We start from the raw sequence: 13,660 nt of genomic DNA, 5'->3' as shown, positions 1-13,660 counted from the left end.
AGAAAATTTAATTTAAAATTTCACTCGGTGCATTATATCCGCTTGAAACTTTTAAGCATTTACTCAGCATGTGTTTATTTGCAAAGCAGCTGTAGTCAAATAAAGTCAGTGTTTATTTATCGCGAATGAAAGCAACTCAAAATCAAACAGATAAGAAACGATTATCAAATAATTAGTTTTATTTATTCGTTTTGATATTTCCTTTTTATGACTTATCACGACTAGACGTAAGACAAATAAGGAGATTTAAATCCTTGCCTATTTACATCTTGGGATAGCTTTATGCTTGTTCTTCAAAGGTATCTTCTATCGATGCCGCTGAAATCAGGGGCTTTCAAAATAATTAAAAAATGTTGTTAATGTAAGAATTATAACGAATCATTTTAAAATATTATCAAACTTGTTTGATGAATATTTAGCCGCTAGAAACCTTAACTTATAATTTTCAGTAAATGTCAGATGAAGAATAGATGCGAATGCATCTAAATAGCAAATCTTTTGACGTTGATTTGGTGGATAAGCACATTTGCATTGGCATTTCATTGTCAATTAATACTAGATATAGAAATTACATGAATCGCCTTTGTATGATTTAAATACATTATTAAATATCAAAAATAAAAATAAATACATGCAGTTCTGCATGGCATAAAATAGCTTGTCAAAATCAATGGTAGGGTGAATGTGCTGAGGATTTTATTTAAACTAATTGCTTTCCAGAAAATTAATTTACCATGCAGCGATTTTGTCGCCTCGCATTTTAAAATACACAGGTCCTTTTTACTGCATTCGGCAATCCGTTCATGAATTGCCGCTGGTTTCGGGTGAATTCCTTCGAGGTGCGCTCGCTAGTCGAAAGCTCCTGAAAGTACAATTGTGCAAATAACGGCTTTGCAGCTCCGACTTGAAAATGCTATTTTAAGACTGCGATCATGGTGGTGAGATTTGTTTGAACGTTTTATGCGATAAGGTTGGTCAACAGCAAAAACGTCTTGCTATTGGAAATATCAATTATGAATTATATTAGTCTGTTAAACAGGGCCGGAATCTTAGCATCTAATATATTAATTAAAAAAATCATTTATTGTAAAAATTTATGGAGAGTAGAAAAAAATCCTAAGCATATTTAAAATTTTACGCTGATTTAAGTTGTATCATATGGTAAAGAATTATTAATTTGAGTGTGAGTTGCAACTCAATTATTAATATCTTAATTTATTTAAAACAATAAAAAAAAATATTTAAAATAACAATAAAAAAAATTTCATATAAGAAATTTGATTTTAAAAAAAGTTTTTTATATGCGAAAAAACATTTCGCAAAAAAATTATTAAAATTAGAATCAGACTTTTTACTATATAATAGCAAAATTTGGCGTATCACAGATCAAACGAAATTGCTCTCTGGCATCAACAGAAATAAACGTATTGCTGAAATTCATCTGTAAAATAACAATAAAAAATAGAATTAGAATATAGAATTTTATTTTATTGTAAACAGCGATTTAATCTAACATATCGATGGTCATAAGTGTAAATAACTTAATGTATAATTGTCAACTTCTAGTAGTTCAACAATTATTTTTATGATTGTTAGATTGGTTCGTGAGTAAAATAGTAAATTAAATAAGTGTAGCGTTTCTTCAGTGACACTTTAAAATTATTCTATATTTTTGAGAAGTGAGATTTATATAGCATATGTATCATTACATTATTAAATCATTTCAACCCAAAAACTCAATAAGAAAAAATATAATTAAACTTGTATAACAAATATTTAATAATGAACATTATTAAACTCTATTCAATTAAATGGCAATGAAAATATTTTTCAATACAGCAAAACTGTTTCAGGTAATTTTTGAAATTATTTTTTACGAATCGAAACAAAGAGAATTGTCGATCAAAATAACGGCGTCGAGTTCTGCCCCTACTACCCACCACCGCCTGGCAGTTCTGAGAGTTAGTCCTCAGTCACGGGCGAGCCATGGATCTGGACGGTATGATGTTCGAAATGTATCTTTACCTCACTTTGGAGGTATTGATATACGCATTATTAGGCCTACTCTTGGGCGAACTATTGAAGATGTACTGCGGATTTTGGGACACGGACAACGTAAAAGGACCTAGACAAGTCCCAGGCTTCGGAACTTTTGCCGACGTCTTCTTCGGCTACAGGAGCTACGGCGAACTCTACGCGAAATTCTACAACGACTTCCCATCTGAGAAATTCATTAAGGTGAGTTGCATTAAATATATCTAATTATTATTATAACACATATGTACATATAAGAACAAACACATTATTTTATATTATCATTTACACATAGTTAATACACAAAGAACGATAGTTAAACGTTCTGATGGTATACCATGACACGTTTTATATTTAATTGAACTGACTATTGATGGTTTTTAAGAAAAATAGTGCAACTGCAGAAAGCAAACTTTACAAAATTAAAAAAAGTGCAGGATCTTTACAGATACGTCTTTAAAATATACATGTACTATTCGATAAATTTAAGTATTGTATTAAAATGTATAGTATGTAATGCATATTTATTAAAATAAGTAATCGATATGGACGTATTTTTGCTTTAAATATTTATACTCATGTTAAAATTAAGTTTATTTCTGTAATAATCGATTTTTGAACGACGAAGGATTTTACGGATTCGTAATTTATAATTACTGGTCTTTACGTATTTTATATTTATTTTTATAATGTATTGATTAGATTGATTAAATTATTTAATACATACATTGTTCAGAAAGCTTTCAAACTTTTAAAGTGGTGGTTCACTTTGTTGAGAAATCGTCGTAGCTAATCTGTCCCAAATTTATTGCCACATAGGGAATTACTCAAGGTTCTAATCAACGAATCTTCTGTTTATTAATGATATTAATAAAGTTATTCGTAATTCCAAATTTTTAATTTTCACCGATGACAAAAAACACTTAAAATAGATAGAAAAATATATTAAGCATAACAAAATGTCTTTGTTTTAGTAAGTGAGGTAATGATGTAATAAAGATTTATATTAAAGCAAATTAATATTGAAAAACGACACCATAATTGAAATCAGCGTCTGATTTCAAAATGGTGACGTATTGCATTTAATATCAGGTACGAGAATTAGTGTGCGAAAAAACGTATCACCATTGAAATAATATTTTATTTATTTAAATTAAATTAGAAACACCATGACCAACAGGTTATCCCCAATGCGTCACAATAGTAAAAAATGTATAAAATTAAAAAAAATCATATTATATAAAAATTAAATAAAACGAAAAAACAGATCAGCTCTTCGTCTTCCAAAAACATCCATTAAGTTGCATTTCAAATTTTCTTTAATGGACAAAAAAAATCCACGCCTTCACTGCTCCGTCAAAAAAGTGGGGTTGACCTTTGCTTACAAGGGGAGGTCAATAAATTCGCGGAATAAAAGGGAAGGAAGTTCAGAAAAACATAATTTTATTTTTAGATATGTTAACCCATAACCCATAACACTTTTCAGATCTTTCCACAAGTTTATTTATACTCTTGAAAAAAAGTAAATTTAACGGATTCGTCGTTCTAAAATTTCTTCCCTCGAAACTTTTTTTAATTTTTAGAAATAAATAATAATCTGAAGGGCCAGGTTTGGACTATATGCTTAATGTTTGGAAGCCAGAATCGCGAAGAGCGGTCAACGCAACATTATTCTTGTGCGCGTGCGCGTTGTCGTGCAAAAGCAGCACTCCTTTGGTCCATTTTCTTCTTCACAGCTTATTTTAATTGTTTCAGTAGTATTTTCGATTTATTGTTACATTCTTGTCTCTACGATCCATCAGCAGAATATTTTTTATATCGCAAAAAAACAGTGGCCATGACTTTTCCAGCTGATTGCGACACTTCTTAGGGGGTGGTGTTCCATTTTTATGCCACTGCATTAACTCCTGCTTCAGTTCAGGCTCATAATTATAAACCCAAGCTTTATCTCCAGTGACATTTCGGTTCAAAATGTCATCTTTGTTGTCTCCGCAGAGCGCCAAATCTGCCGTGAACACTCGATGGTGTCGGCATTCTCGGCACCCACCTAGACAGACTTTTAACACTCCTAGATAGTGAATTATAATAGTGATACTCGAACTAATTCTGCTTATCGTTTTTTTTTCAATCGGGCGTTTTTTTTAAACATTTTCAACATTTTTTGATTAAGTAGCCTCAAAGGCTGTCCTCGGAAGGCGATCATCTTCAATCACTTTCTTCATTGCTTGGAAAAGCTACCCCACTCGTATGTATACCTTGGTTTTTCAATGAAAACAGCCCCCATTAATGACTAACATACATATATTCTAGAATGGCTTGAGATGTTTTTCCTTTTTAGAGAAAAACCTTTAAAAAAAAGGTTCTTCACGTTGGAACGTGCTTGTTAGGCGATATCAGAAATAATAATGACACAATTGTACTAATACTTGCATATGCAGCATATGGCCGAAATTTATGTTGTTATGGCCAGTGTTGGGTTATTGTTCTAGTTTATATTTTTTTATGGGAAAATTTGCTTCGATATACGAGTGTTTTGTAAAGAATAATCTAGCTGCAGTTTCCGAACCTTAAAAAAAAATCAAGGATATTTTTTTATATTAATCGAACATTTGATGTATTTCATTAAATATAAAAAAAGAAATGACCGCATCTGGACTTTTTGTAGCAGCCGATTCTTTCGAATACTTTTTCGTAAATTTCGGGCGGTATATCAGCGAATGTTGGTTTTTAGGTGCTCCAACATTTCGGGTTTGCCGGCATAGACACGATCTTAGCGCAACCCCACAAAAAATCCAACGACGTATAATTGCATGATCTTGGCGGTCACCAAAACGTGAAATAATACAACCTGGGAACTTTTCACGCAAAACATCCAATGTTGCATCCGATGTGTAGCGCCGTCTTGTTAGCACCACATGTCTTAGACATCAAAATCTTCGATTTCGTGCCAAAAATAATCGGTTTTTATGCACCTATAGCGCTCACCACTGATTGTTACAGTCTGACCTTTATCGTTTTCAAGAAAGTAAGGCATAATGACGCCGCCTGACCACAATGCGCACCAGTCACTTTTTAAGCATATAATGGTCTCTCGTGAATCACATTAGGATTTTCGCCCCATATGCGACAATTTTGCTTATTCACATATCCAGAACGGTGTAAATGTGCTCATAAGAGAAAAAGATTTTCTTCAAAAATCAGCATCAACTTCCTGCTGCTCTAACACACAATCTGCGCATTTTTTTGCTGTTCATGGGATCTGGGCTTCAGTTATTGTGTTATCTGAATTTTATACGGCTGTAGGTGCGAGTCCAGATTCAAAATGCGTCAAAGAGAGCCATACAAAAAGCTCAAAAGCTGCGAACGCCGACGAATCGACACTTCCGAGTTCTTAAATTTCGATACAAAGTTAGTACAGAATTGATATTTTTGTAGAATAGTTTAACAATTTTCAAGTGTTGTTTCCAACTAGCATTTAACACTTTGAACACGCGTAATTATTGACAGCTGTCTGATTGACAATGCTGTCAACATATAAAACTCGAATTGAATCATATTGTACTACGAATTATAGTCGTAAACTGAGATTCCGCGGTATTTATTTTGCACACAAGGTATATCAGTTAGGGTAACTATATGTTCATTTTTTTAACGAGTTGAATATAATAGTATATAAATTAAACCATCTTCCCATACTGTGTTGAACGCTTTTTCTATATCGAGTAATATTTTTTTATATTTCTAGACGCGTCGTATATTTTTAACTGAGCTGATGGTCTGCGAACCCGAAGCGATAGACTACGTATTGGGTAAAGCCAGAGGAAACTTTAGAGACACCTTCATCTTGGAGCATATCAACTTCATGGGCACCGACATCTTGGGCATGCCTTACACGTTTATGAAACAATACTTTTCCGACTGGGATCGCAGGAACGCCTACAGAATCATAGCCGGAATGAAAGACAATTATGTCGAACATGTCCATAGAAAGATTGGAAAAAGCAACATTTTGGATGTGAAGAGTTTAGTGGAGAGATTTGTCACCGACGGCATGGGAAAATATGCGTTGAGCTTGGACTTGAACACTTTGTCGGGAGACGTCGATATTTTCAGCATAACCGGACATAGACAGCTGCAGTTATTTGGCGTTCGCGACAATTTGGAAGCGATAGAGGTAATATTAATTTAAATTGTATTTAACTAATGGCTATACTAGCTATGCGATAGCTTTATGGGCGATTAGAAGTCTATAATGTACAAATGTTAAGATATGGAACACACTTGACTGATGTGCCTGATTTGGATCGAGGAGAACCTACCACAGAACACTGTCTAGGCGCGTACTACTTTTTGGAGTGGCCATATTGAACTTTAATTGTAAAAACATGTAACAGGATGGTGGTTGTCTTTATCACGTGTCATATTAATTATACTGTAACTCATCAACATTGTGTTGCATGACTTCTTTAAACCAGCTACATATGCAGACAATTGAAAAAAATTTTGTAGACCACTAGGGTAGAGTTTTGCATTGAATCCATAACTGTGGAAAAAACCTTTTTCTCGATGTTGCAAATCAATACTCTAACAAAAATTACAACATGTACTACTTGTCATCAACTTAGTACTTTCACTGGATCAGGCTGTCTGGATGAGTAATGTTCATTATTTTTGCAACTATAATAAATAAAGGCACCGTCCGTATTACACACTGACGCATTTGAGCCAATATAAGCCCTGAGCTTAAAAAACTCATCAAGAGCACTAGATATATCTAGTGATTCGTCCATGTAAGTCAGACAACAAATAAGTTCTTCCCTAGTTTTCATTTTCACTATACTTTACAGAGCAAAGTAAAATAACACGATAACTCACACCAGTAGTTTATTAAGTTGAATTGCAAAATGCGAACCAGCATGAAATTTATGCAGATCAGCAATTGAAAACCATTAATAACAATACTATTAGCTTACCGGAGATATATCAAGGTAGTAAAAATTTCTTGCACAGTTTAAAGGTTTTCATTTGACTCGTCACTTGTAATATATATAGGTAAATGTTCAATTTAGTTCCTTGTGTAATACTGTTAAATTATTTTTTACATACTTTATACTTTATTTTTTTACTTTATACAATTTATTTATGTTAGGTGTGTCTACCGTTACTCTTCATCCTCAAGGGGTTCAGAACGTACAATGCGAAGGTCGGTATCAGAGATCTGATAACTAACAAGATCAAGAACAAGAAGATTAAGGCACCGCGCAATGAAGACTTTATTGACGGAATGTTGAGAGCGCAGAGAAAGTGCCCTGCTGCTGATAAGACCATCAACGACGATTTCGTGTACGGTTCAGCATACAGACTGTTTATCATCGTCAATGAGTTCGCCAATAATCTTTTGACGTTTGCTCTGTACGAGCTGGCCTTTAATATCGACGTCCAAACTAAGCTTATCGAAGAGATAGACAGAATCGTCCCCCGAGATTCTATGACGGAGTTCACCTATGATCGCATGTCACACTTGAAGTATATGAAACTGGTCATGATGGAGACGCAAAGGAAGTACCCTGCTATTGGAGTCAAGACTAAAGTCTGCGTACGCCCGTTCAAGTTTCCAGATACCAACGTGACTGTGCCCCGACACTGCGTTGTAATAATACCCGTTTTGGGTATTCATCGCGATTCTGAATTTTATGCTGAACCGGAAGTCTTCAAACCGGAAAGATTCTTGGTATCATCTACTAATAATGACAGAAGAACGTATTATTTTCCATTCGGAGACAGCCAGGAAAATACTGTTGGTATGTATTAAGTAATTTATATCCATATGTGTACAAACTTGCGATTCTTATGTATTTTATTTTAATTCGGGAGATGTTGTAAATTCCCCTTGTGTAAAAGGAAAGGATATAACTATATATTATTTAAAAATAAGTTATAGAACTGTTTTTGCTGGTATCTATTTAAAAAGTTACAATTCTGATTTAAATTACATAAGTTATTGAATCCACAATAACCACTCTTCATTTCGTTTCATTTTATATTAAGATCTTCCTAAAAAAATTAATATTAAATAAATTAAAAGTTTTGATTTAGTCATTCATAATTTAAGTAGTTTGTAGAGTAAAATAACAGTATTTAATTGTTGCCATTCGTAGACTAAGAGATTGCATTTGAATTGTATTCAGCAATAAAAAAAATTTGACATGATATTCTATATAATACTTTATTTTTTTTACAGTTTCCGAGCTGGGAAGATTCCATTTCATGATTGCGTTGACTTATATCCTTAAGGATTACACAGTAGAGCCATGCTACATGACTGTTCCTGACATTGAGTTTGATACGAAGTGCATTTTCACCACCAACAAAAAGAAAATTTACTTGAACTTCGTAAAGAGAGACAAGAAAAAATACTGCCGTTTCAACTAATTATATATTATATCTTAAGATATTTAGACAACCAAAAGTTGCACTAGAATTAACTACACAGTAATTTTATATGCTGTATGAAAATGGTAACTAGTATTTAAAACTGTTACATTAGATTTAATTGAAAACATCCTAGATTTTGTATGTTATATAATATCAAGTAATCTAGTAGACCTAATCAGTATTTCTCAATAAAGTTATAAAATATATTCAGTTTTACATTAATTGAGTATCATATTTATGTTATAAGAACTTATCCACACTTTTTGCAAATAAATTATATAAAAATTTTGAATCTACAAAACTATAAAGAAGACGTGGCTTTGATAATATAATAAAAACACACATGTCACATTTACTTACTTTTAAAAAAGGCAAATAGCCATTCATTATTATTGGTCATTATTAATAACACAAATAGATAACAATTATCCTCATTATTTTATGATTAAGAATTAAAGAATTATTGTTGTAACATATAAATCACACGCTTATAGCGCTCACCATTGATGGTTATAGTCAAACCTTCATCATTTTCAAAAAAGAAAGGCCCAATGACGCTACCTTACGCTTATAGCGCTCACCATTGATGGTTATAGTCCAACCTTCATAATTTTCAAAAAAGAAAGGCCCAATGACGCTACCTTACCACAATGCGCCCCAAACCAGTTATTTTTTGGGCATGTTATGGTCTTTGATGAATCACATGAGAATTTCTTTCGTCAAGCGGTTTTTTGTGTTTCTTGTTGTTCTTCAGTATGTTTCGCTTTTTCTTCCTGAGTTAAGAGACGCTGTTGCCTGCATTTAATAGTACCTGAAATATAATAAAATCACCGTTAGTTAGGATTAAACAAAAAAGGTTTGAATATCATCTTAATACTATAATTAAAATTATGTGTGAGTCTAACAGACTAACTTCCAGACGCCGTAATTTGTCAAAAATATCCTGAAGGCAAAGCATGAAGCTTACATATGCACAACAGTCTTTAAATCTTTAAGTCAAGATTAAAGATTTATAAATTTGAAGGACGCATATTTTTAAGCAATGATTAAATAGCAGAGAAGATACTTTTACTACTCTCTACTGCATCAAACATGCAATTAATAATCTTCTTATATGATAATTGTTCTAAGACCGTAACTATATACATTGTAGAATTATAGTACTTATTTACATAGAAATGAAGTCTTTTATCAAATAATATAAAAAATTATTCTGATCAATCAGAAAAGAACAATTATTTTAAATTACTATAGATGCATAATTTTGGAAAATTTGTATCGATTTACCTTCATAAACAAAATACACTCACTCACTCACTGTCGAATGCATCTAATGACGTTTTCTTTCCGAGTTCTTTGCTCAGTCGTAAAAAAAAATTTTAATAGTTAAATTAAAATAAAAATGATGGCCAATAATGCAATGACAGCCATGATGATTTCTCATTTCATATTATTTGTAAAAGTTATTGTTAACTAAAATAGAGTGGCTTGGATATGAATCACACTTGCGTTTAATAATGTACGGTGACGCTGCGGAGTTGCAGCAAATTACATATAAAAATATTTACAATAATAACATTAACGGCTGCGAGTACCTGAATGTAAATAAGACAAACCTATCCGGCAGGTGGTTAAAAAGTCAGATAGTTGTGTTTATTGGAGGTGTGATACTTCAAATAATAATTAATAATTAAGTGGCAAAGTGCGCGCTAGGTGATTATACACGGGACACAATGTTCTCGAGCAGTCTTAGAGGCTTTATTGAATAGTATTCCTATAATCTGCTGGAATTTAAAGCCCAATTGAAATACGACATCCAAATCAGTTACTACTTCCGTGCAATAAAGCACATTGATATTTATTTCATATTAAAAATTAAGTAGAGATTGACTGAGTGACATTTTTTGATGCTAAATGGTAATTTATTAGCGGATGACCATGTAAGTGATTTTCAGCATCAAATTGAAGTTTTATACAATCTTTATTAGAATCAATTTTATGGAATACTTGAAGGTCATCGCGAAAAAGTAAGAATTCGCAATAACGAATAAATGTATTATTATTAATAAATAGAAGAAACATTAATGGGACAAAATTAGAACCTTGAGAAATTCTTAATATAGCAATGTATTCAGACGACTTGTGTTGTCCATATTGAACATAAACAACGTCATTGTTTGTTTTTAAAATGTTTATTTCATTTTAAAAACAATGTCATTGAAATATATTATTTATAAAGAAAGAGTTGAAATAATTGTAAGGCTACCCTTTATAACAAAAGCAAAAAAGTTTGCATGTAAAAGCAATAATATTGTTATATGAGGAGAAAAAACAACTTACATATATGTGTATATGTATATATATGTATAAACATATACACATACATATAGATATACATATACAGTTGCCAAAATGGTATGGGTAGTCCCACAATAGCATATGTTGAAAACATAAAGAAACCGGCATTTTAGGCAACGACGAAGATGAAGAGCGAAACTCAATATGATTGGTTCCGTAGCCTTCAAAACATTCAATTCAGATATAAGTCAGGAGCAGCTTGAAGAAAATTTGACAATCAGTCGATTGATCATGAGAGCCACAATTACATGACGAGGTACAATTGGGCCAATCGGATAAATCAATTATTTCTTCAAATTGATAGACAAAACTTTTGATTCAAAGCAAATTGTTTATATCAGCTCTAGGAAAGCATTTAAACAGACTTGTTGATGCACCTGAGCAGTCAGTGGTGGAAAGAACGACCATTTTTTATCATCTGTTTAGTAAATTACACATTATATTAGACTATAAGCATGAACACATAATGTTGATGTGTAATCTATTGCTATCATAAGATAATTAAACGCAAATGTCATTATTATAGAAGACATGTCTTAAAAAATAAAAGGAAATAAATTCACTATATGGTTAACCTTTTCAATAGCAGTAGGCGCAGACTTTTTAGGGTATATGTTTACATATACTAATATCTGTTTTAATAATGTATAACTATATATTGCTCTATTAACGTTAAGGGCATAAAAGTTATTTTGTAGAGCAATGAGACTGCTAACTGTGTGTATAAAATATATTTAATTGAAAATGAGTATTATTTAATGATAAATCTATATTATATGAAAAAGACGTATGTTACGCCATGAACGGTTATTTATAAAATTTTACCATAAAACTACAGACGGTTCACTTTTAGCACAATATTAAAAATTTACTTTTTTTGTGAAATTGTACGTAAAAAATAAGTAGTAGTTTATTTACCTGATTTAAATTCATAGATAAATATATTTTTGGTCCCTTGTAGAATAAATAGATGGCATAAATTAGGTACGAATTCATTCTACCAGAACTATTTTGCGGTTATAAACAAACGCCAGTGACATTTCAATTGCATTATTGCCAGTGCAAAAAATATAAACGGCCAGAATAAATATTAGATGTTAAAAATTTATATGAATTGCTCGAAATTTATGATAAATGGTTCAAATTTAAATTGCATTAATAAGCATTTATATTAAATGAAATAATTTATATTAAAACAATAATTCTGTATTTTAACCTTTAGTTCAGTTTTATGTTGCCAAACGGTTAGCACAGTAATACATGATCGTCATCAAGATGCTTTAGGGCTAATTGTTTGGTTGGGCTAGCAACATTGTCAGATGTCAGCAAAACAAGCCAAGCTTGATTTACGACGCCGCTCTGTCGTTATTCCCGCTTCGTTCGTTATTCTGAGTACCTTCGCGTCCTATATACAATTAAATAGATTCGTTGTAAATTCACTGAGAGTTATTCATGGTATTTATAATGTTTTGACCAACACTCGCTCGCACCTAACATGTTTTGGTACAAGCGAAATATTTTTTTGGATATTTTTCAAATAAACAACTTATTGTTCATTATTATTTATAAAAGTTAAATTATATTTTTTTAATTAACATGATCGTCCTATATTTTAATTCGGATCATTTTATATTTTTATTCTGACCGTATGCTACTTTTATTCTAACCATTTAAATTTATTCTGACCCTAAATAATATCATCATAACTATTCATAATTTTTATTTTCATCTTATGTTATTTTTATTCTAATCATTCGATGTAAATTAAACCCTGAATAATATAATTATGATCAGTCTGTTAATACAAATCTGACCGGGATATATATTTTATTCTGATCAAAACTTGATTTAAATTCTGACCATTTATTTTGTTGCCTTATTTAAATGTACAAAAGCGTAAATTTAATTTTTGATAAACATTTAATAAAAATTGTAATATCTTTTTTTAAATTTGAGTATTTGAGGAATTTCAATTAGGCTGATTTTACTCCATGAGAAAAATAAATAATATTAGAAAAATATGATAATTGGTTTCATTAGAACTAGGCACCGCTCTGATCAAGATCTATAAAAATATACTTTACTCTTCATTAAAAAATAGTTTAATTATTATTGTTGTTTTTATTTATTTGGTACATGCTCGTTACAAATGTCGGTATGGCCAAGAGACGCTTGGACAAAGCCGAGCGTGAATATCTTACCTTTTTTATACTGCTGGTCTCTGTACTACGCGGATGCGGTGATGAACCTGCGTATAGTGCTACGTAGAAAATAAAATAAATGAATAAAACTAAGTATATTGCTGATTCCTTGATCCTCGATAAAACGGCCTTCACACACATATGAAAAAGAAACCGTGGATTTAGATGTCCTATTTTAAGAATAATATTAATATACTGACGTGAAATTCCCGTTCGAAACAAAGCTGGTGAGCTAGAGCTACTTATTGGTGATTACAATATTGATATTTTCGTAGTCACCAAGACTTTTTTAAAATCTATCGTTGTAACATGACAGGCGAATGTGTTACGATAGGGTAAACCAGTAGTACTGAGTACTTGATTTATCATCATATTGGTATTGATTCAGTACATCAAGTACATAAATAATATCTACATGTATGTACTAAAATACCATACTAAAAATCTGGGAATCAATGACATATTTTATTAATTATAATATTTTATTATAGTTATTATTCAATAATTGTCATATTGCAGCTGAGGTCGGTTTTTAATTATAATGCATCTGCTGCGGGACTCAAACCCGTGGCCTCTGGATTTTCGTTAGTGTTTAGTCTAGTTTTGTGCCGTATTATATACATTGTGGGGTG

The 13,660-nt window shown here is 31.7% G+C and overlaps 1 protein-coding gene and 1 long non-coding RNA gene across 2 annotated transcripts; one reads left to right on the top strand and one right to left on the bottom strand.

The window, feature by feature from the left end:
• Positions 1 to 1,865: 1,865 nt before the first annotated feature.
• LOC148234093 (cytochrome P450 6B7-like) lies at positions 1,866 to 8,675 on the top strand. Its single transcript, XM_088187492.1, has 4 exons — positions 1,866 to 2,238; positions 5,780 to 6,208; positions 7,184 to 7,835; positions 8,276 to 8,675. Exons 1-4 carry the CDS (start codon positions 1,987 to 1,989, stop codon positions 8,464 to 8,466), a joined length of 1,524 nt encoding a protein of 507 aa, XP_088043618.1. The 5' UTR covers positions 1,866 to 1,986; the 3' UTR covers positions 8,467 to 8,675.
• Positions 7,977 to 11,890, bottom strand: LOC148234092 (uncharacterized). Its single transcript, XR_015809897.1, has 2 exons — positions 11,746 to 11,890; positions 7,977 to 9,280 (listed from the first exon to the last, which is right to left on the bottom strand). It is a non-coding gene; the product is annotated as an uncharacterized LOC148234092 (long non-coding RNA).
• Positions 11,891 to 13,660: the final 1,770 nt, after the last annotated feature.

Source organism: Plectrocnemia conspersa, unplaced genomic scaffold (genome assembly GCF_051122295.1).
Source record: "Plectrocnemia conspersa isolate PC_06_02 unplaced genomic scaffold, ASM5112229v1 ptg000006l, whole genome shotgun sequence".
NCBI lineage: Eukaryota > Metazoa > Arthropoda > Insecta > Trichoptera > Polycentropodidae > Plectrocnemia > Plectrocnemia conspersa.
Note: the sequence above shows the minus strand (reverse complement) of the source record. Positions and strands in the feature narration are given on the sequence as shown.

Excerpts from the sequence above, each read along its gene's own strand:
- LOC148234093 (XM_088187492.1), top strand. The coding sequence starts at position 1,987 with ATGGATCTGGACGGTATGATGTTCGAAATGTATCTTTACCTCACTTTG. Across the intron at positions 2,239-5,779 it reads CATCTGAGAAATTCATTAAG|ACGCGTCGTATATTTTTAAC; the intron begins GTGAGTTGCATT and ends TTATATTTCTAG. Across the intron at positions 7,836-8,275 it reads CAGCCAGGAAAATACTGTTG|TTTCCGAGCTGGGAAGATTC; the intron begins GTATGTATTAAG and ends TTTTTTTTACAG.